The following is a 23,284-nucleotide window of genomic DNA, read 5'->3' as shown; positions in this document are numbered from 1 at the left end:
CGACGACAATGAATATAAAACGTATCGAAAGTACTCTTATTACTACAAATATGTAAAATCCGCCACGTATAGTGTAATTTTATTAAATACATTACTGTCTATCCTGATTAAGAAAGATTATGTACGATTCTTGTAAAACCATACTTTTTTATTGTTTCATTTAAAACACTACACATAAGGTAGAACTTGAATTGGAATCAGAAATGATTCATTGATGCCATCTATTTCAAAGTACTCCCTCACGATTGGAATACGGTTACATTATCTTCTAAAACGTCTATTTTTACAACCTTATAATGGTCATTGTGCGTCATTAATGAAAGAGTTAATCACCATTAAGCAGTTCGTGTACAGTAGCGTAGTAACCTACGAACAATAAGAAGAATTCTGTTGAAAACAACAAGGGTTCGATTTATGGGTATAGCGAAGAACAGACAATATTTGTTGAGTGGAATGTAAAACAATTAAAGTATTAGGAAAAGCAAAAGAGAATAATGCTGCCGAGAAGAAGAGAAAATAAAATTGAAATGAAATCTTTGAGTTTAACATTGCACAATTATGCCCGTTAGGCTAAGGGAGACAGATGATTAAGGCAACTGAATGATGATTAAAGAAATGCTGGAATGAGAATGTAGAAGGAAATGGGAGTACCTTGCGAAAATTCACCACAAACAAACTTAACTGACAGGGGATAAGCGAAAAAATGAAAATGAAATCTTTGAGTTTTACGTCCCACAGTTATGCCGGTTAGGCTAAAGGAGACGGTGATGATGAGTAATGAATGAAATGGTGGAATGAAGAAAGTGGGAGGAAACGGGAGAGCCCCGAGAAAACCCATGCACACGGTGTTTGTCCACCACAAAGTTCACTTGGCGGGGGCTGGGATCGAACCCGGGACCCCAAGCACCAGAGGTGAACGCTCTACCACTGAGTCACCGCGGCCCCTAGAACAAGGGACCTCAAGCATCAGAGGTATGCGCCCTACTACTGAGTCACCATACCCCCCCTAAAAAAAGAGGAAAAGGAACTGAAGACTTGCGAAGAAATTGTACTTTTAGGAGAGAGTCATTCCATATGAAATCAATACAAAAAAAAAAAAAAAAGTACACTTTTCCCCTCACATTTTCGGATTTTGATTTTTACGTCACATGAAAATATCATAGCAAGATTGAAATATACCAAATTTCAACCTTCTAAGTTGATTAGTATTCGAAATTTTACGGTTAGAAATTTCCAATTTTAGACCAAAAATTGCATATATTAGCTTATTTAATTTGATATATCTCGACTCCTAATTAACGTACCGAACTAAGACTTACGTCATTGTAAAGCCATTGTTTCAAACTTTTCTTAGATATATAAATCAATGGGGTATACTAAAAAGAATTTTCGAAAATTCGAATTCAAATTTCTCGAAAAAGGGCAATTTTAAATTTCTGAAAAAAATCTTATATGTAGGTTAGGCCTTTATAAAAATACGGTCAAAATATAATTTTGGGATCGCGAGATACAAATAATAGAAACGAACCAGGTCTAGTTCTTCCACCAGAAAACTCTCAGGCCGTCAAGGAATTCTACCAAATTGCTGACATTTCTAGGATTATGCAAGGCATAAAAGACTGTCTTTCAGTAGGAGAGAGCAGTGGGAAGAAAGTTAAAGTTTCTAAACGTCGTTTGTAAAATTTGCGGGAGGTATATCAGTTGGCTAAAAAGCGGTTTCTTTACATGAGCACAGGGTTTTCCAAATTTTCAGATCTTCGCCCAAAAAATGTTGATAGCTGGAGCTAATGGAACGCACACTGTTTGCGTTTGTATGACACATCAAAAGGTGAAGTTAATGATAGAAAATACCAAGTTACAAACTCTCGCCATTGGTTCCATAATGGGTTCGATTGCCGGCGCGAGTTCATGTGGTTCAGATTCCACATTCATCAGTAATTCCATGTCTCATATAGCGTCGCTGCTGAACAGGACGTTACAATCAACTCAAAGGTTTCATAATAACTTACAAGGACTGCCTACACCTCATAACGTGTGAACATGTGTCTGATGACTGTTCTATAGGAACTTGTTCTTCTTGCGCTGGAACTGACGTCATCAAAGCTCTGCTTGAAGGAACCCTACAGGAAAACTTAATCGAAACTGTGACTTTCCGTCAATGGTTGTCTGTTGATAGATGTACATTACAAACTCTTCAGATGTTATCATCAGAATTTATTGAGCTATTGTGTCAAAAATTAAATGATCTTTATCATGACTTCAGAGGGAAGCGACGTTTATTTTTTCAACCATGTTAAAGGAAAAATTTCTGAAAGTGAATTTGTTGTTATTTGTGACTTCGAGGAAAATTATGACTTTGTTGTACAAGATGAGGCACAATCATTTCACTGGAATACCAACCAAGCTACAGTTCATCCTTTTGGAATTTATCACCGAAAATGTAACAGAAACGACCACTATAACGTGGTTATAATATGTGAATGTCCTTAGCACAATACCATGGGATTCTACCCTTTTCAGAAGAAGCTTGTGGAATTCCTTCGAAGCAAACATAGTACTGATGCCCCTGATAAAATTTTATACTTTCGGATGGTTCAGCTGCACAGTATAAAAATGGTAAGTACTTTCTAAATTTATGCTTACACCAACTAGACTTAGGAATACAGGCTGAGTGGCACTATTTTTTTTGCCACACCCATGGTAAAGGCCCATGCGATGGTCTAGGAGGCACTATGAAGAGAAGGCAAAACAGTAAGCCTCCAGCGCCCATTTTCAGATCAAATTTTGGAACCATTACAACTTTATCATTGGGCAAAGAAGAGTATTCTCAGGGACTGAGTTCATATTTGTTACTTACTCAGAATATGCTGCGACTGATGAATTTCTTTATATATATATATATATATATATATATATATATATATATATATATATATATATATATATATATATATATAGAGTTATATGATATCTTTATATAACGTATAAATCATCAAAATCTGAAGTGGTCAGTATAAAACGGTGTGTTGAGTTGATGTGGAATGACCCGAGAGTGACAGAAAATATGTAGTACGGAAAAAGGGAGCGGAACAACAAGATTTTAACAGATAGACTAAGTCAAGGCGACGATTTAGTGGTGATTGTAGTGCATAGAAGCCTTTCAGTTTCCGGCAAAGAGATTGCAAGTGATTTTTTTTTTCTTTCTTTCTTGCTTGCTTGCTTGCTGATACAGTAAGTTTTTTATTCACTTGTTAAAGATCATAGATTATTGAACTACTGGGAAAATTACACTAAACCTGGCGAAACCGTAAGTACATATTTTTGCATTGTCATCTGATACGGATTTATTTCCACTATGCTGCTTTCTATTTTATTCGATTTCAAGAGCCAGACCAAGAGGAGAGAGGAGGAAGATTTCGAAAAGCTTCTAAATCTTTCCCTAATTATATCTCTGATCGTGCACAAGTGGATTACCAAAACTTTCTCAGTAGTACTTTCAATTCCCCGTCTATTGCAAGTCCCTCCTTTCCCTGGGAAAACTGCTTTAAAAGTATTACTGTTAGTAACGTTTACCACAATACTACATTACTATAATATTTCGACAGAAGAAGGGACTCAGTCATGATAAATATTGCTGTGATGTTATTTAGAATCTGCTAGAGGCTGCATGTTAATTGTTATGACAGAACATTCAAGGGAAAAGACTAACAACACACATACAACAACGTCTATTATATTAAGCTACTATAGCTGTTTAGAATGTTATCACATTTCATCCAATTTTATAACTCGGACTAGAGGTATGTTTATAACGAAGACATTATAATTATCCCTTAGATTTTCCAAAATGAAGGTCACGATGCGAGCGAATAAAACTAAAATTACAAGAATCTACAACGTTACGATAGGCTTTGGAATCCATCCATTGTCACGATATAACAGTAAAGGGAGACGTGATCAAAGGCACTAAAATGAAGACCAGTTCTTAAATATATATCATTCTAGTGTTAAGTGCTTGCAGAGCATAAGTGTTGACCAATCGAAATTTTTAAAATATTGGACATTCAAATTTGATGTTGTACTATGTATTTACATATGCAAAACAAGTGAATTCATTTAACTATCTTCAATTTATGATTTTGATAAATATTTCTCTTATGGCGTGATTCAAAAGGACAGAATAACGCGCACAAGTTGAGAGAGCTACACATAAATTTTCAGAGGAGGAAAAGGAGGAATTTCAACTTTTTTTTTTTTTTTAATTTTTTTTTTTTATTACTTGATTGTTGTTGTATGGGAATTGAATGGAACATTGTCAAGAAGCATCTTTCTTAGGTAATTATAAAGCAATAAACTCAAAAGGTTGTGGTGTATTTTCGCGTAAGTTTAAACAAACATGTTAACTGTCGAATTGAGCTGACAGCTGCCAGCATTTTCAAGGAAAGGTTTTAGAAGGGATAGGATGTATGGAAATTCTTTACAATATAAATTGAAATTTGAGACAAATACTCAGGACAGAAATTGGAATAAAATCATTGATACAACCACCATCGACACCAACCACAAAAGAAGGAAATTAAGATGTATATTGTGTAGCAGCAAATAGTTTCAAATAATTTCAACTTTTTTTATTTCACTCCCATAAGTAAATCACTCCCATAAGTCCCATCATCTCTCGAGCCTCTTCTTATCCATCTTGATAATGCTGATCGCTTTGAGTAAAAATTCAACATTTTAATTTGACTGCTTAAGTTAACTAAAGGAAAATACAGAAGAAAAAGGTGAATATTTTTTGAGTCCATTGACAAGATCGCTCTTCAAGAGGCTTACGTTATAGAGGTTGCTTACTACTAATAATCTGGATTATCTTCCAATTAAATTCATACTATGACTCTTCTTGAATTCATCAAAAAGTATTAGCCAAAATATGGAAATACAATGCAATACACCAACTCATACTAAAGGATTTAATGTTGTAAGTTCACTTAATCCCTACTTTTCTTCTTCTTTTATTTAATGTAATTTCACACGTGATAAAAATGAGTTTTCGAAAGAATATATATGTTTGCTTTCATGTCTCAAAATAACAGCTGCGAAATTCGGTTGAGAGAGAATCTTGGGGACGGTTGAGGAGAACAAGCTGTTTCAAGGGAATTTTTAAAAAGTATTTTGAGAGGAAAAATATCTCTAATTTCCTCTCTGCAGATGTGCCCCTGATTCGCAAAATTGCAGGTTAACTTTAAAAAGTTGGTTTTTCAATTACATGCCTGTGCAGTTATGTATATGTTTTTCTGCAACAACTTATTCGAAACTTAGACGTGATTTTGAAGGCACACAGAATAGCAAAACGAAAAATTAGCGAGCTATAAATAGATATATCATCACGGACGAACTTTAACAGATCAATTCCTCTTTATCCAGCCGAGTTTGACAACACGATTTCACGCAACCAATACAAAAGCCGTTATTTCTATGTGCAAGTTGCATAGTACACGCCGTCTGCATCACGTCATCACAGCAGGTAGGCGATTAAACCACCGTCAAACATCGTCTGAGTTGATAGTTGACACGTAACCCCCTTGAACTGCGTTTTGGTACGAAAATGGAACATTTTCTCCAGCAACAGCGTGATACCCACCATTTATGGAATGCACTGAAGGAGCCTTCTTCTTTACAAGGTTATGCGTGGATCCTGAGGCATCACTGTGCGCACTCATCAAACTCGCAGATGGTGTTATGCCATTCTGTAAGAAGGAAAGGAAAGATTAAAATATATTGGAATTCTAGGGAGAAGATGTCCAAAAGCAATGAATAAATTTTCACATTTTACCATTCACTTTATTTTTTATTTATTTATTTATTTTAAATACTGCATAACTCCTCTCACAATTTCCCTATGTTAAGAGGGAGCCGGAGTGGATACAGCTAATATGAATTAAGAGCTTCGATTTCAAATATAAGTACTTTTAACTATATATCGCGAGTCTATGAAGTTTTTGAAAAAAAAGTGGAAGAATGGTTTAATGTAAATGACAGATACTGTAATGCAGTCGTACTGATGGAAGCTTCATGGGCATATTAAAGTTTTAATTTATTAAGGAGTTTGCTTTACCAAAACTCCTTTACATTTATATTTACCCCGTTGTCGTGTACATGTGTCCGTCCGGGAGATATATATATATATATATATATAAATCAAGAACTATATGATGGATCGCCGGAATATAGAGGGTTAAAAGTTAGAAATATAGTTCGTTGATAAAACTGGTTGGGACATTAGCTAAGAAGGAGCTGCATGATGAAAGACGTGCTTAGAGGGAATGGTGGCGATGGACCATATAAAAACAGAAAAATCGTATGTGAAGACGAAGAGGTTAGCTTAAGAACGTGGAACATGGAAGCTTCTCAGTGCGGTAAGTGTAATAATAATGATGATAATGATGATGATGATAATAATGATAATAATGATAATAATGATGATGATAATAATAATGATGATGATAATAATGATAATGATAATAATAATAATAATAATAATAATAATAATAATAATAATAATAATAATAATAATAATAATAATAATAATAATAATAATAATAATAATAATAATAATGATAATGTTGATGATGATGATGATGATTGATGATGATTGATGATGATGGATGATGATGAGGAGGAGGAGGAGGGAAGTGATCCATCCAATCGAAATCAAGTATATCTGGTTTTAACATTATTAGATAGCGAGAAGCAGTTTCCAGCCGTCGATTAAGCATCCCAAGAATACGTTTCATCATCATCTTTACACTCTTTCGAGAAGTAGTTTTTTCTAATTCGATTTAGATCAATTTAGCGTTCTAAGAATATAACTGTGATTGCTATAGAGTAAAAACGGTAATAAATAGCAAGTAATGGATTTCTGGATCAATTAAGCGTTCCAAGAACATTGCATCTTCACTGTAATCTCCCTATTAAAACCTGAGGTTGTAGAAATATAATGCCTCTTCCTGCTTCAATATTAACTGAGAAAATATCACCCTATACAAACCAAAACTCCTTCACCTGGTGTATACGTAACACTACAACTTGTTATATTAGTAATCGATTTCTAGAGTTTTCAATTATTAATACGTGTTGTAAATTACAACTTAAATTTGTTCATAAAGTTTCCATCGGTAAATCTGCCTTAAAGTATTCGTCATTTATATTAACTACTGTGCCATGAAAAAACCTATATAGATCTCAGATATACAAGGTGTTTCCGTGACCTGCGTATAAGGTATAAACTCAAAGCGTAACGATGGACGATGATAGAAGAAGCAATTTGAGAGTATGAACAAGTGTTTGAAAGTGCGTCGTATCGTAGATAGAGGCCACCAAAAATTTGTCGTACTGGGGCGAAACTGGCCATAACTCGAGAACGGAATCTTGGATTAAGCTCCGGTCACAGCCAATTATGCATTATTCATATCTGTGATTTCATTGTTCAAGGAATGGATTGGAACACGCAGGGGTAGCCTCAACAGAAAAAGCAGGATATTCCGTATCTCTGAAGAAAGAAAGAAAGAAAGAAGAAAAAAAAAACACTACGATAATTCGTCAATTCTACGCAATATAGTTGTTTCGAATAGACGAATGTCGAATACCTAAATCAAATGAGGAGAAAACGGGTCTGCGAAAGCACTTTTCGATTTTGTCCCCAGGTTAGGGAAACACACTGCATAATTAAAAGTATTTATGGATCATGATGAATCAAAGTTCTTAGTCAATATTCACTCCCGCTCTTTTTTAACTTTCCAGCACTTATGAAAATACGTACAAATACGTACTATATTGTAAAAGCATCAGTTTCAGATGTGTTATTTAATGTTTAACAATTGACTGCCAGAGGGAATGATATCATAATTGATTTGAACAATATTTTTATAATGGAGGAGAAAAAAAAAAAAAAAAAAAAAAAAAAAAAAAAAAAAAAAAAAAAGAATGAACGAAATAAAAATTGAGACTTCCAAAGTCACTCCCAGCTGGGTGGACACTTACTCATTCTGAACCCTTGTGGTCGGAGAAAGGCATTAAGGCTGAAGAACACGATAGCAAAGAATTTTGTTTTGCAGTACATAAAAAGAAGTATATTCACAAATCATATAGAACGTTTCAATTTACTTTTCTACATTTTTTGTAAGTGTGTCATCTGGACTAGTGAACATCTCGGCAACAGCAGCTGTAGTTTATACAATAGAAAAATTACATGCCGTGCATAAATTGTAGAGCAACTGTTTAAATATTTTATATTTTTTAATGTTATGAAATGGATTTGTGGAGGAATAATGAGCATTCTCGAATGTAATTATTAATGAGTATTAAGAAGATAACTGAGCAGAACGAGCCAGTACTTTATGCAATACGTTAAGGTTCGCAAAAAAGAACATATTTTAAACAGTACACAACAAGCTAACTTATTCAGCGTTCTATATTAGTGTTACTTCCCTCAGGTTGCTTCTATTTCAGTAATTTTTTTGAATTTCACCTTTGTCAAAGAAATTAGGGGAATGCTGTGTTAGGGAATTGTTAGGTATTACGGAAGGCAAATTTATGACGAAAGATTCCATAAATTAAAAAGCAACTTTTTTTTTTATTATTGAAGTTAAGCACCAGTTATCACACCGAGGCTATGTAAGGCGTAGACGTACAGTATAAGATGCAACTTGAACCACCCTAATGCGTTCAATGCTCTCTCATTGGGTAGCTAATCCGGGATCTCCTGCACTAAAGAGGCGCGTGCTAGCCACTAGACCAGTGGAGAAGTCTAATTAAAGGCAAAGTTCTTACCTTATTTTATTCTTCTTCGCGAAAAGTGTACGTAAAAAATACTTCCAATACTTACACAATATTTTCTTCATGTTCCCGCTTTTCTGTATTTAATTTGTCAGAACGTGAACTTGTGTATTTGATAAATTGTATAATTGTCAGTACGTACCTAACCTAACTAATTAACTCTATAGCCTATGGAACCCGGAGGTTCAATGCCGCGTTCACAAAAGCTCTCCACTGACTTCTATTCTTACCTAATTGGATCCAGTTCCTACTTTGTATTCCTATCTCTGCGAGATCCATCTTAACATTGTCCTCCCATCTGCGCCTAGGTCTTTCTAATGGTCGTTTTCCGATTGGTCTTCCAGTCAAGACTTTGAAAGCGTTTCTACTTTCTTCCATTCTAGCTACATGACCCGCCCACCTAAGCCTCCTAGACTTGACGACCCTAACAATGTTGGGTTACTGTAACAAAATGATCATAGTGTAATTGTATTGTTGGTTAATAAGTAAAGCTAGACTATTTGTATCACTAGCGTCAATTACCAGCTTCGCTGGGTTAAAATAGGAACAGTTAATAATATGTTTCGTTAGTCAGTCACTTTTTACTATTACTGAAGCGTTCTCTGATATCAGTCATTTTAGATCATTTTCATATATATATATATATATATATATATATCTCCCCCTCCCCCAAGTTGCGGGGCTGAATTTGGATTTAAACAGCATCGGAAGTATCACTGTTCATCTCAGCAAGCCCGAAAACTATTGATTCGGCACAATAATATTGAAAATTATCGATATTTATCATCATCATATCTATCTATCTATCCACATTATATATATATATATATATATATATATATATATATATATATATATATATATATATATATATATATCCTGCCCTTGTCGTACATTGCACCGTCAAAGTGAAATTATAAAAGCCACCCTAGGCCTGAACCTTTCTATGCTGAAAATTTTATTGAGATCGGAGATCGGTCGGGTGGTTCAAGAGTTATTAAGTCACAAACATAGTCACTTTCTATTTTATAATATAGATTATGTCTGATGAAGATGGCAAATCTAAAATATTTTTCAAATATAAGAAAAGTTAACAATAACATAGAATGCCGAATAGCTATATATATATATATATATATATATATATATATATATATATATATATATATATATATATATATATTGTTCTAAATAAATAATTTTAAAATGACTAAAATAAAATTAAGTGTATATCTTACAGTTGGTTGTGTTGTTTTGACTGTGCCATACGTTTTATTGTTAGCAACAACTGCATCTCGATCTTCTGTCAACCTGGATATGTTTGCTGCGTACTCTGGAGTTACTATTCCTCTTCTATCTGGAATAAGTGAACAATAGTAATAGTTAGAAGATTAATAACATTTACAATTAAGATCTAAACTTAAATCAATTTAGGTTTTGAGTGACTTGGGCAAATACATTGACTGCAATACAAATATAAGAACAATCGTAAGTCTTGCAATATTTCTACAACCCAAACAGCAGGACTGCCCTGTCGCGACAAAACGCTGTAACTTTGGTGGAGCAGTTTTGAGAAAAACAGCCGTAAAGTCGCCACAGACCGGCTAATTTCCTACTTACATCGAAATTCTCTTTGGTATATTTTCAAAAGTATTTGACTCAGCTCAATGCTGGGCCTGGTGAAAAATATCGGTGGCGGGAAATTCAAAAATGCTTATAGCGACAAAACAATGTAACTCAAATTACAGCGTTTTGTCGCGACACGGCAGAGGAGCGTGTATTCACCGTGATCGACTGTAAACACAAGATCAAACTGCCCCAAGAGACAGAGTGGCAAGCAGACTATTTATCACGGAGGTCGCCACTCCCTCAGAATCTTCAGTCAGTTTTTAGTGGCAGAGATAACGTCTGATACGTCAACTGTTACTGTTTGCATTCGAACTCACGTGCTAACAACTCGTTGGTTGCAGAAATTTAGTGCAGTTGTAAAAATGTCAAAGATGAGCCAAGATGATTCTGAGGTCATACGACACATGCCATTGAGGTAAATCCATGCATCAGCACACGACAATAGTTACACCAACTTGGCATGTCAAAGCCTACTTTAGTGCGTCACCTTCACGAACTCAGAAAAACCATCAGGAGCTAGCGTATTTTGCCACACGAGTTTACCGCAGCTCAGGCCCAGAAGAGAGTGGGTGTATGCCGACAACTGCTACAAAACCCGTGTGATATGCGCTTCCTGAAACGAGTTGTCATATTCGACGAAAAGTGGGTGCTTTTCCGAAATCTGAATGTGCAAAAACAATTGTTGAGTAAGGTCCAATTTTTAGAATCGGTCACCAAATCGGATCATCTCGAGCATAAGATCCTGCTCTGTATGTGGTAGAACTACGAGGGATAATTATTTCGATTTCGTTCCCAATGGTCGCACCATCAACGTCGACCTTTATTTCGAACAATTGGAGCAGATCTATGCTGCGCTACGGTTAAAAAAAAAAATCCTGCATCGGTAGACCGAAAGTGCGTCCTGTTGCAACAGGATAATGCAAAACCACATTCGGCTTGAAAAACGCAACAAAACACTCAAGAACTTGGTGCCAACGAATTGACGCCACATCCGGCATATAGTCCTGACCTTGTCCCTTCTGATTACTACTTCCTGTTTCGGTCCATGGCGCACTTCCTGAAATCACAATGTTTCACCAACCAGCAGGGAGTGGAAACAACAGTGACTTAATTCTTTGCCTCTAAGAACAAGACAGACGTGGAATCGAGGAACTGGGAAGAAGGTGACAGCAGACAGTCCAATACAAGGAGCTATACCTTGAATGTTATCCTGCTTTCACTGTACTGTAATGAATACCGTTATGTTTGGTACTAGAATATTGGAAGACTTATAACTCCCCCTTGTAATACAGTGAATCCAGTCTATGGTAGCTCTACCAGTGGACTAACTACGATGTAAAAATCCTGACTGGAAACAACAGATTCAAAGTAATTGAAGAGCTTGATGTAAAAAATGGCCTATCCCACTCTTCCACAGCCATTGCTTTTCATGCATTATATGAAAACTGATGAAACTTTTTATCTGTGGGATATGCCAAAAATTTGTAGGATCATGCGTTGTTACCGGTCTTGAAAACTTTAACACTGCTTTTTTTCCCTCCCTCACAAAGCTATGCACGTGGCATATGTCCTTCTTCCACCAAGTTCCTTTCAATTTACTTGTCATGACATTTTGGGAGAAATTTTACTTACAATCTAATAATTTATAGCAGACATTAACTCAAATAATTATGATCTTTTAATCTGTGATTTACGTAAAGGGAAGGGGTTCAGAGATTTAACATCACCATCCCTTTAAGATATTATGAAATAATACACATTTACCATATTAAGATATGTGCATAACTTCTGAGACGAGATAAAGTTGGGAACTTGACAACACTCCCCCTACATAAAATTCTGTATAAGCCACTATTAGCTCAAATAGCCGTTCTTCGCACGGGACGAATACTCTTATGGGAGATATTTGAACTCCTTTCCCCTTCGATATGCACTTCAAAGAACGTGTAATTATAAAAATCGTAAGATATTATATTCTTGTGATAAATTTTGAAATCCCCTACCCCTTAGGATACGCCTCTTAATCAATGTGACATGATAAAACACTTAAGACAGGAACTATGTTCCAAGGTTCATTTCAAACGGAATCTTATCCCAACTGAGAACTGTCCAAAACTGTCACCAATCATCGCAGGGATCCCGAAAACTATGAAATCGAAACCAATATTGGTGATTTTCAACTATTTTTACACGTCACCGTTTCCTCTCTTTCAGAGTACTGATGGGACTAAAGTTGGATTTAAACGGCATCGGAAATATCACTTTTCATCTCCAGTGACCTCGAAATCTATGGATTCGACACTAATATCAGTAATTTTCGGTCATTTTTATGTATCTTCCCTCTCCCACTCCTTCCTAGGTGAGCTAGGGGGTCTTATCGCGACAGTACTCTTTTTCAGGTTGTAAGTAATACCAAGTTAGGTTATCATTGGCTGAACTTCACTTCAACAAATTGTATTCGCGCGCGCGCGCGCGTGTGTGTGTGTGTCGAATCTCTCCCTCTATACACATACACCTCAAATCTAAAAGCACATATACTTTCACCCTCATTTGCTGTGTGCTTGGCGAACGCGTAAAATTGTTGTTTCTTAATGTCACAGAGAGTAACGAGGAAAAAAATCAATTTCTTTTCCGCACTACGGGAGACACCGTAGCCCAGTTTGAGAGAATACTCTTCCGATGCAAGAAGTACCTGATTCGATCTTAATTCATGGGACCTTTAGTAGACACACATATCATGCGTCCTAATGAATTTTTTACGTTCATTGCACAAACTCTGTTTTATCACTTATTTGCATTTGTAACTTGTCTCCTTCGGCCTACAAAGCATAACTGGGGATGTTACACCAAATATTTTATTTCACGTGTATCTCCTAACAATTCATTCCTATTTATCAATGGGATTTTAACACAAACTGTTTCACAAGGCTTCTTTTCTTTCTTCTTCGGTGTGTATTATACCGCTGCACTGCTAAACTTAAGACATAACGAAAGGAACTATGCTCCATTATACTGGCAATTATTAAATGATTACATGGTAAACAGCCCAATCTCATACACGTAATTATCAGTATAACTGGAGTATATTTCGAGTGCACAAACATTTGGATACTTTTCTACCTAGAACGATTGTCTAAGAGCACATTTCAGCATTTTTTCCCTACGTAATTTAGAAGTGTGGAATGAATTAGGAATTAGATTTCTGGGCTTTTGGCAGCTATTACCGTGTTAGTCCGTCACGTATGAGGGATGAGGTCTCTCGACGATCACACTATCCAAGGAAAAGGAAGGAAGGAAGCGACTTGGGACTTGTACGTTAAGTACCATTCTATCATTTGTCTTCGGTGTGAATGAGGAAAACCCAGGAAAACCTCGCTCAGGACATGGTATAGGTTTTAATTTTAAAAAGGTACTTTATTCGAATAATAGAATTTTTCCAGAATGAGAGATCCTTCCATCACCTTATAAGTTTGCAGCGCAGCAGCATTACACATACAGAAGGAACGAGAAAAGTTTTGATACAAGTTGTTAAAAAAATAATAACGGATGTTAAGGTAAGGTATCTTTTTTTCTTTTTTTAAATGTCATTAACAATCAAAATTGAGCATAGCACAAGGTAAAGATGGATCATTCGTTACTCCTTTCTCAATGTTTCTGCCTACAGAAAATTTGTTTCTGCGGATACTAGCAACAACTAACCTCTCATAATGTCTCGATTCCTACACTAATTTATAAATAGATACTACCAGTACTACTACTTCTTTAAAAGAAAGAAAAATCAAAGTTCAGATGCAACATGCAATCATCATATTGTACATGATTCCACAGATGTTTTTTTTTATGGGAACAAATCAACGGACGAAAAACAATAAACATTTCTTTGTACATAAATGCAAAAATTCATACAGGAAAAAACAATAAGATGTTCTATGTAAAAATGCAACTTGCTGTTTAAACAGTGTCAACAAAATTTATTTGTAGAAATGTTACACAAGCATGCAATTCGTAATATTCTAACTTCCACAACAGTATTCTTCCAGCAGTTTTAATGGTGTTTATCTTAACATCAAATCATAAAACCATTTAATAATAAATTTATTTATTTCAGATGAGGTCATTAAGATGTAGTAAATAGAAAAATATATATATTATTTAGGGAGTGACTATTATACAACAGTGAGGTGAGTATATTTTTAAACAATTTTCAGGAGTTATCTTAATTGGTTTTGTAGTATTAGTCTGTGCCAGGTAGGAGCGTTACCTGAAATATACATCTGCTTCCTCTCCAATCAAATTACTCCACAAAAATGGTTCGTACAGGCTGAAAAGAGAATGGTTCTGACATTGCTTGGCTACTGAAACGAAACTAGCTTTTAACGGATCCCAAATAAAGATACGCTTTACGTTTATTACATTTATTTAAAGTATTGTTCGAAATACCTATGTTAAATCTTGTGGCTCGCGGTTTCATCCAATGAACGAGATGGTCATATGGTCTGTTGGAACCTCTGACGAAACATGACGTTTTCTACATACAATTTTCAGAAAAACCGTATGACACTGGAAGATACTACTGTCTTGGACACTGAAGGAACTAATGATTTTGTTGCAAACATATGAAGGTTCATTCGAAAATAAATAAATACATACTAAACGGTAAATATTTTAGGTTACGTCGAAGTTCGAACCGTCGAATACTTTCCCATGTATATATTTGTTTTCTTTGCTCACAGTTTTCTAAAGGGCCGTGATGGCTCAGTGATAGAGTATTTACCTCTGGTGCATGGGGTCCTTGGTTCGATCTCAGCTCGAGCCAAGTGAGCTTTATGATGGACAAACACCATGTGCGTGGGTTTTCTCGGGGTTTTCCCGTTTCCTCCCACTTTCTTCATTCCACGATTTCATTCATTTCTCGTCATCACCGTCTCCTTTAGCCTAGTCAGCATACCATGGGACGTAAAGATTTCACTTCATTTTTCATTTTCACAGTCTTCTAAAACTGTTTTACGATAACAGCTACAACTTCAGTTAATATAATTTTCGACCACCTTCCACATAATTCTAAACAGGGAATATTTTGGCTTAAGTATGTCACGAATGCGCCTTCATTTGTTTCAACACAATCATGAGATATTTCAGTGTGCGTGATAAGAGTACTTCCGGTGCCGTATGGTCTTTCTGAAATTTGTAGACGGAAAATAAAAATGTCGCCCGAGAAATATGCTTCCTTCTGAGACTTCCTTTTATTGTCAAATTCCTTTAATTTCGAAAATTTTCAGGTTGTAGCTTCTTTGCGCTTTCTGTTTATAGAGTATTAGAAATTATTTGTTTTTCTCTTATTGGTTGAGTTATTTATGTAGCTTTATCGATGTATATTCATGGAAATTGTCATGCTCTTATGTATGTCTACAATGGCAATACTGGAAATTGTTCGCTATATTCGATTGGAGAGAAGGAAGAGTTAGGGCGATTCCAGCAGTGATCTAAACAGCCTACAAGACAAGACATCCTTTTCCCTTTCGAAAGTGGACAAAATGATGACACTACAACGTATTACTTACTTCTAAAGCCATAATACTGAATACCTTTATACTTTCCACTGTTACATTGACAAGTATGCAGAGATTTCTTGTTTAATCATTAAGCTATTACTGAATGCTTCATACGATTTATCAAAAATCAACACTCCCTCATGTATACGGTTAGCGTACGCATCTTCGGCGTGGGAGACGTGGGTTCTATCTCCGACGGGAGCTCATGTAGTTTGGATTTTACATTACGCTATAGATCCACGTCTCATATAACCTCGCTGCGAACGGCACACTAAACGCTAATCCATCTTTATAAAATAATCAGGAACTTCACAGACGTTTTCCAGGAATCAATATTTGATAAGGAATCTACATTTTTTTTTAAAATATATTATTCCTAAACAACTAATACATTCAGTAAGCTATGTACAGAAATACACAATGAAACAGATATTCGATTTCACGTTTCATCCCGATGTATAAATGCCACGTGGTGGACAACGTTCATTCGTGAAATGAAATATCTAGTGTAACGCCCCCACGAATATGTCATTTAGGCTAAATAAGATGTAGATTAATGAAAGTGGCTGATTATAAAAGAACTGGTGGACTGCGAATGCAGGAGGAAACGGGAAATATCTGAACAAACCCAAGGGCATCACGATGCCCACTTCAAACTCACAAGGACTGGGATCGAAGTAGGGACAAGGTTCGAAATCCTAGGGGGATGGAGGAATTCCCCGTACTTAATATTTTTGGAAGAAAATTCCGCCCATTTCTAGCCTGCTGGATAGGGTGTGTGTGTGTGTGTGTGTGTATGTGTGAATAAAGTTATATTACTGTCAAAAGTCTGCAAATTAATTGCAGTGACTTATAGGTACTTAACATGTATTTCAAGCGTAATTAATGGATGAAGTAGTGATTAGTGGTATCTCTAGTCTTCCATAGCTTAATATGGATGTTCGAATATGTGAACTCTCTACGTTGAAACATTCTAGTCCGAAGAGGCTTTTTTTAATTTTTTTTTTTTAAATTCAGTTGGGAAGATTCTGTCTCTCTTCCCCATTTCGACTGTTATGATTTCGCACCCTAATCAGAAACTCCTAGCACTAGAGGTGAGTGTTCTTATCACTGAGCCACTGTTGCTCCCAAGCCATATCATCTCTCTTATCATCGAGAACATGGAGAACATAACAAATAGCAGTATAGCTACATCAAATAGTGCGGTCTACCAAGAAAAAGCTGTCAGAAAGAAAGGCCTAAATATTAATGTGGATTATATTCCAAGAACTAAAACACAATTCACAACAGAATTAAATTCTCGCCTTGAGCCTTTTTATATATTTAGCGTCCGTCGGGAACACACTTAACAATCTTATTATCACAACCAAATATTTGGAAACCTGAATCACTTGAAAAAATTATTTTCAATGTTATCACAGGGAAATCATGAAAAACTTAAAACTAAATAAAATGCATGCGGTCCCTTTAACGAATCCACACTCACTATTTTTCTCACTAGTTGAATATATAGAACAAAAGCTCCGAAAAGAACACCCGAGTTGTATAGTATTAAAGTTAAGACGAGGTGGATCAGCATAGCCTACACCACAATATTGAGGGACTATTTACATTGATTGATTATTCTAGAGAGAAAATTCCTGCCAAGGACTATGGCGCTATTCTAGAGAATTACGTCGATCACGGATTCACGTGTGCCCTGACTATGTGGTCGCGTACTATAATATTCTGCAGTGTTTTTGACAAGCGAGTCAGAAATGTTCCATCAGCAGCTTCACATCCTCACTAGTACTGTTCTATAAGAAGATGGATCTCTTCAAGTAGTGCGTATTAACTATATGTGGCCTTTTAAGGACGATTTGAGGCTTTATTAATGGCAAAAAGGTCGGAACATCGTATTAATTGTGTTCTAAAGGTACGGTTTCAGGTTTGTTGAGCAACCCATATTTTATTTATGTATATATGGCATAAATTAATTGATGTAACAAATGTCGGGAGGGGATTCCCGATAGAGATAAGCAAAAGAGGTCCTATGAACATATAGCATATTGGGCATTTTGATAGAGTTAGCGAGGGCTGAAAGCGTTGTTACAGTAAGTTCGAAGCGGTAGATATTGACGTGTAAAGAGAGAGAGAAACTTACGTTTGTTGGGCAGATCAGGGTTGGCAAAAACCATGGTTTTTTATTGAAAAAAACAAAAAGCTATTTTTTTTTGGGGGGAGGGGTTAAACCAGGTTTTTTTGGTTTAAATAATTTGCTCTATGTATTTATATTACATATGAACAGAAGTAAGTTTGTTTCGCCGTGGCGTTATTATGCAACAACCGGGTTATGCCGGAAGGGGTCACATAAGCTTAAAGCAGAATTCAAAGCGCTTCTCAGCTTACATCCGAGAGAAATTGTTCTTCATTTGGACTTGAAACCGGGACTAATTGGCGACAAATGCGATGAGTCTCCCGACTCGCTCACGAAGGACTTCTGATAAAAATACGTTGTATTGATCTTTACATACTTGTTAATATAATTGTCAAGAGTCATTTCAGAAGGACAAAAAGATAAACAGTTGCACAACTGAAACCATTATACAGAATTATATATAAATCGGAAAACTCCCGCCTTAGCCATTGGGAAAGTCCTGTTATTAATTTAAATGTAAGGCAATAACGAAAAAAATCCCGTTATTACTTGGCATATAAAATTTGTATCATAATCAGTACGCTAAAACGGAGGTATTAAATTACAAATTGAGTATGTAGATATCATTCAATTAAATTAAAACTGAAAGTCTAATCCAAGCTAATGTTGGAAGCTATATAGGCAGTCGGTAAATTTTGCAAATTTATTTCAATATATTTAAGCAACCTTGGCTTCTTTATAAAAACAACCGGCATTCAGGCATACAATTTGGTTTCGTTTCGTGTATTTAGGCTTAACATCCTTATGTAATACCGAGATAAGAAGAAGACTTTCGCTTAAAGTCACATCCGAATCGCTACTTGGTTTACACTTGAAAAAAGGGTTGTGGTTCGACCCCGAATTGAACATACGACGCCTTGCTTAAAAGGAGAAAAAGAGATAAAATTAATGCAGATGGTTTGATATTTGGAAACGTTACCATTAAGTTCATACGATTTAAAGCATTTTTCGTTCTTTGTTTGTTTGTTTGTTTAAACCAGTTAAAAAAAAAAAAAAAACAGCTGGTTTAAACCAGCCAACCCTGTCACAGATGTTAAAAGTATTCGCCATAGACAGCAATGTACGCACGACGATGTTGGATCATGGATTGATGAACCCATTCGAAGATGTCTGGCTCATGGTGAACGGTTGCACAAGCGTTATAGATACTCTTATAAGTCGTTAACATCGTTGACAGGAGTAGCATACACCACTCTTGATGTATTTCTACAGATAAAAATCCAGTGGATTTAAGTCCGAAGACCGGACAGGCTAATGCACTGGTCCGCCATGTTCAATTCAACGTTGGGAAGTTGTTCAACTACCGGTGAACATTCACAATGGAGCTCCACCATGCATGTACTGCAAGTTGCGGCGAATTGTTAGGGGAACATTTTTCACTAATTCGGGCAGTGTATGCTGTAGGAAGGTCAAATACTGTGCTCCATTCAGTCTTCGGGGTAGAATGTATGGACCGCTCAGTTGATCACGGACAATACCACAACATATATTGAGTCGAAATTGATGTTGATGAGTCACAACCATACCATGGGGATGTGCATCTGACCATATGTGTATGTTATGCATGTTGACGATACCATCCCTTCCAAACACAGCCTCGTCAGTGAACAGTACTGATGCCAGAAACAACATGATGGTACTGGTCTGTTGAATGAACCACTAGCAAAATGCTTCACGTGGTTGGAGATCCGCCTCTGTCAGCCTTTTGCAGGGCATTTGCATGTATCGCACGATATAGTCATGTGACTTAACATGCATTTCACGGCCAAGTTCCCTCGTACTGATACCTGGCTCATTGTCCACAGCTTGTAATACACATTTGTACAGCCTGTAATAACAGGTATTCGTACACGAGGTCGATCAGCATCGCCATGGGCAGCTGGTACGGTTCCTGTTTCCCCACAGGCGCCGAGAAATTGCTGCAAACATCTTATATGATGGTTGGCGTTTGTTAAGAAAACATTCCTGATAGAGTCGTGCTGTTTCATGCCCACTGCCATCTGCGCGACTGTATGAATAGTATGTCGGGGTGTTCGCGGTTTAAATAATGCATATATTTTAGTCGAGCACTGCCACTTGTTCTATTCAACAATTCAGCAGAATGACTGCACTCCTGAACTGTAGTCTTGAACACCAAGCGCCATCTGTGTGTGTGAACCAAGGAACTACGTATTAAACACCAGCTCCACCTCTAGAATCCTACACCATCTTAGTTTTCGATGTCTGCCACTTCGAACTTATTGTTCTCACGTTTTTGACCCTCAGTAGCTCTGTCAATATACTCTACGCTCATAGAACCTTATTTTGCTTATCTCGGTGTCAGGAATCACCTCCCGACGTAAATTAGCGATGAAAATACCAGATAACATTTAACCTCCGGGGCCTTTTTCGATGAAGATTGACAAAGAACACAACTTCTAAACCACGAGTTGTAGCTGCCGTTGAAACTAAACTAAAGGTAATTTGGCACTAAGGTTTGATAATATCACATTTAGGTACAACGAACAAGTCATTTTCATTCTTCTGTTTATATGTTCCAAAAGCCTCATCTGCCCCAAGGCATGTAAATAGAAGGAGTACAGCTTTTGTTTACCACCCAAACACTTATTATATCCATGTCATCACGAAGGAAATTTCAGCTTAAGTGACCGAAAACTGGGTTGATTTTAAGAACATGTTTTCAAGAACAAATAATATAACAATTTCCAAAACTTTCATTGCCTTTGTGAATGGAAAACAAATTTTTAGGATTTAAAAATTGTGTAAGAATCCATACTGACTAAAAATATACATCTAATGAAGAATAAAATGTACTGACTAAAAACATACGTCTAATGAAGAATAAAACAAGTTCACATAACAACTTAAGGAATATCTATTTCCCCATAACATCTTTACATTAAACTATATTTTCTTTTATGTAATTCCTAATCGTTCTGATAAGAAAAGAATGATAGAACATACACCGACATGCACAGAAAAGGTTTCATTTGTTTGCTAAGTTGAAATTCTCTTGAAGAAACTTACTCGCTAAGTAGTTTTTTCCAACGTTCCGGTAAACAATATAAATCATTCTAAATCATTGGCTCTTACGGCTACACATCTGTGGAATGAAATGAAATCTGTATAATATCCTGCGGTTATGGCTTCCAGACTAAAGGAGACGGATAATAAAATGAACGTGAAAGATGAAAGAATACGTTGAATAAAGGAACTGGAACGGAAAACACCGAGCCTACCATTAGCTCACATGTTCCAGGATCATACCAGGAACTCTTCGCAACTCAAATGAGAGCTTCTGCATTGGGCTACCGTGACCCCCGTCCCCACCTGGTCCTATACATTGCACTGCAAAATGTGATTTCTCAAGAAAATAGAAGTTATTTAGCACTACTACTAAATACTTCCTTCGGAGAAAGGATTCTACAATGAACTTTTCAAATCTCAATTATAATTATACGAATAATTCAAGCATGTTAAGTAATCAGTTTAATGAAGTGTTCTACTGTTTTCTTCTTGGGTTAAGTCACCTCACTAATGTAGAATAAACAGAGCATATTAACTATTTACGTACATTCGGGACGTCCTTGCTTTAATTATTTCACAGTTAAGATTGAAAGAAGCCTCAAGTATTATAAATTTGGATACTTGTTTTCTCAATACACTGAAGCTCAAATATTTAAAAAACACATAATAATAAATAAATCGGATGCAAAATAATTAATGTGTTAAAGAAAATGTCCTAAATACCTAAAATTTGAATTATTTATTATTCCTTTCTCCCCCTCCCCCCCAAAATAACAAATCTAGTTAAGATATAATTATCACTGATCATGAAATATGCATTAAATAAACGAATCGACACTAGTAGCCATTTGTCTCAATAACATGCTTTATCTTCTGTATCGGATCTTCTACAAATGTTACAAAAGCAGGAAATTCAGTCATTGGGAACAATGTATAGGCATACTGGAAAATAATATTAATTCATTAACTTAGGAATAAAATGGGTAGGAGAAAGGAATTTCTCGGGACCCTTAGTCTCTCCTATATGTATCAAGTTAATCTACCTATGACAAATACATTTTGTAACTTGTGACTATCACACACAATTGGTTACTGCAGTCCGCTTTTCTTTGTTTTCGGTGTGTTTAGACTCACCTGCTCTAAGCCCACTTATTGTCTACCTTTCTACCTAACCATGCCTTTTTCACTGTTCAAGTGGAGCCAAAGAAAGGGAACTTTACACGGAATTTTATCAGAAACAGGTGGTTTATCCTAATCTGTATTCGAGGGACTCCAGACAATGGACCATCTACAAGAGTCCTAATTTGATCAATTACGTCCTTAATAACGCACAGTTTGTCTTGTACGGTTCACTAGCAATATAGGCTATGCGCTCACACTGTACAAACTTCTTGAGAGGCACTGAGTACGTGATAAACAAAATCCTAAATCTTGTAACACTTATCACAAATAGGTTTGAGATATTTCTGTACATATCTTATAAACACCACAACGAGACAATGGAACATCTGAATGGTATAACAGAGAAAGTTCAAATTGGGCCACAGAAAAACAAAAGGTCATTAAGTTTTGTTACAACAGCAAAAGTACGTTATTGAAAATTAATTGCAGCAAAACAAGGAAGTATACTTGCTATATATGGATGATAAAATTTATTCTATCGTACATTTACTGATAAATGCTATAGAATTCATATTTAATATTTAAACGACACAAAATTTCTTATCTTACATACTTGTAATACACTATAATGCATCCTGTCTCAAGGATTCTCTACCATCTTTCTTGCTGTGATTTCTAAGGCTACGCTACTAAACACATGACATGTTACATAAAAATCTCTTTAAGATATACTAGTACTGTAATTATGAAATGTGTAAAATGTAGAAAGATCTGCCACAAACAACGTAGCATATGTAAAATATGTTGAAAATTTTAATAGATACGAAAACTAGCACTAATACAGGGTACATACTGAAATCTGGTATTGGTTTCCCTGAATTTCCATGACTAAGTAAATAAATTTATCCTGACCTGCAAACACTAT

General features: G+C 35.9%; 1 protein-coding gene across 3 annotated transcripts in view; it reads right to left on the bottom strand.

Annotated features, from left to right (window-relative positions):
• The window catches only part of app (Palmitoyltransferase app), a 307,459-nt gene that overhangs the window by 26,744 nt on the left and 257,431 nt on the right, over positions 1–23,284 (bottom strand). For all 3 annotated transcript variants that reach the window (XM_081760136.1, XM_081760137.1, XM_081760138.1), the window contains 2 exons: positions 10,071–10,189; positions 5,639–5,744 (listed from right to left, as the gene is read on the bottom strand). In XM_081760136.1, the coding sequence (XP_081616262.1) occupies positions 5,639–5,744; positions 10,071–10,189 (225 nt within the window). The remainder of the gene's footprint in view (positions 1–5,638; positions 5,745–10,070; positions 10,190–23,284) is intronic.

Source organism: Thermobia domestica, chromosome 5 (genome assembly GCF_964235325.1).
Source record: "Thermobia domestica chromosome 5, izTheDome1.hap1.1, whole genome shotgun sequence".
Lineage (NCBI taxonomy): Eukaryota > Metazoa > Arthropoda > Insecta > Zygentoma > Lepismatidae > Thermobia > Thermobia domestica.
Note: the sequence above shows the minus strand (reverse complement) of the source record. Positions and strands in the feature narration are given on the sequence as shown.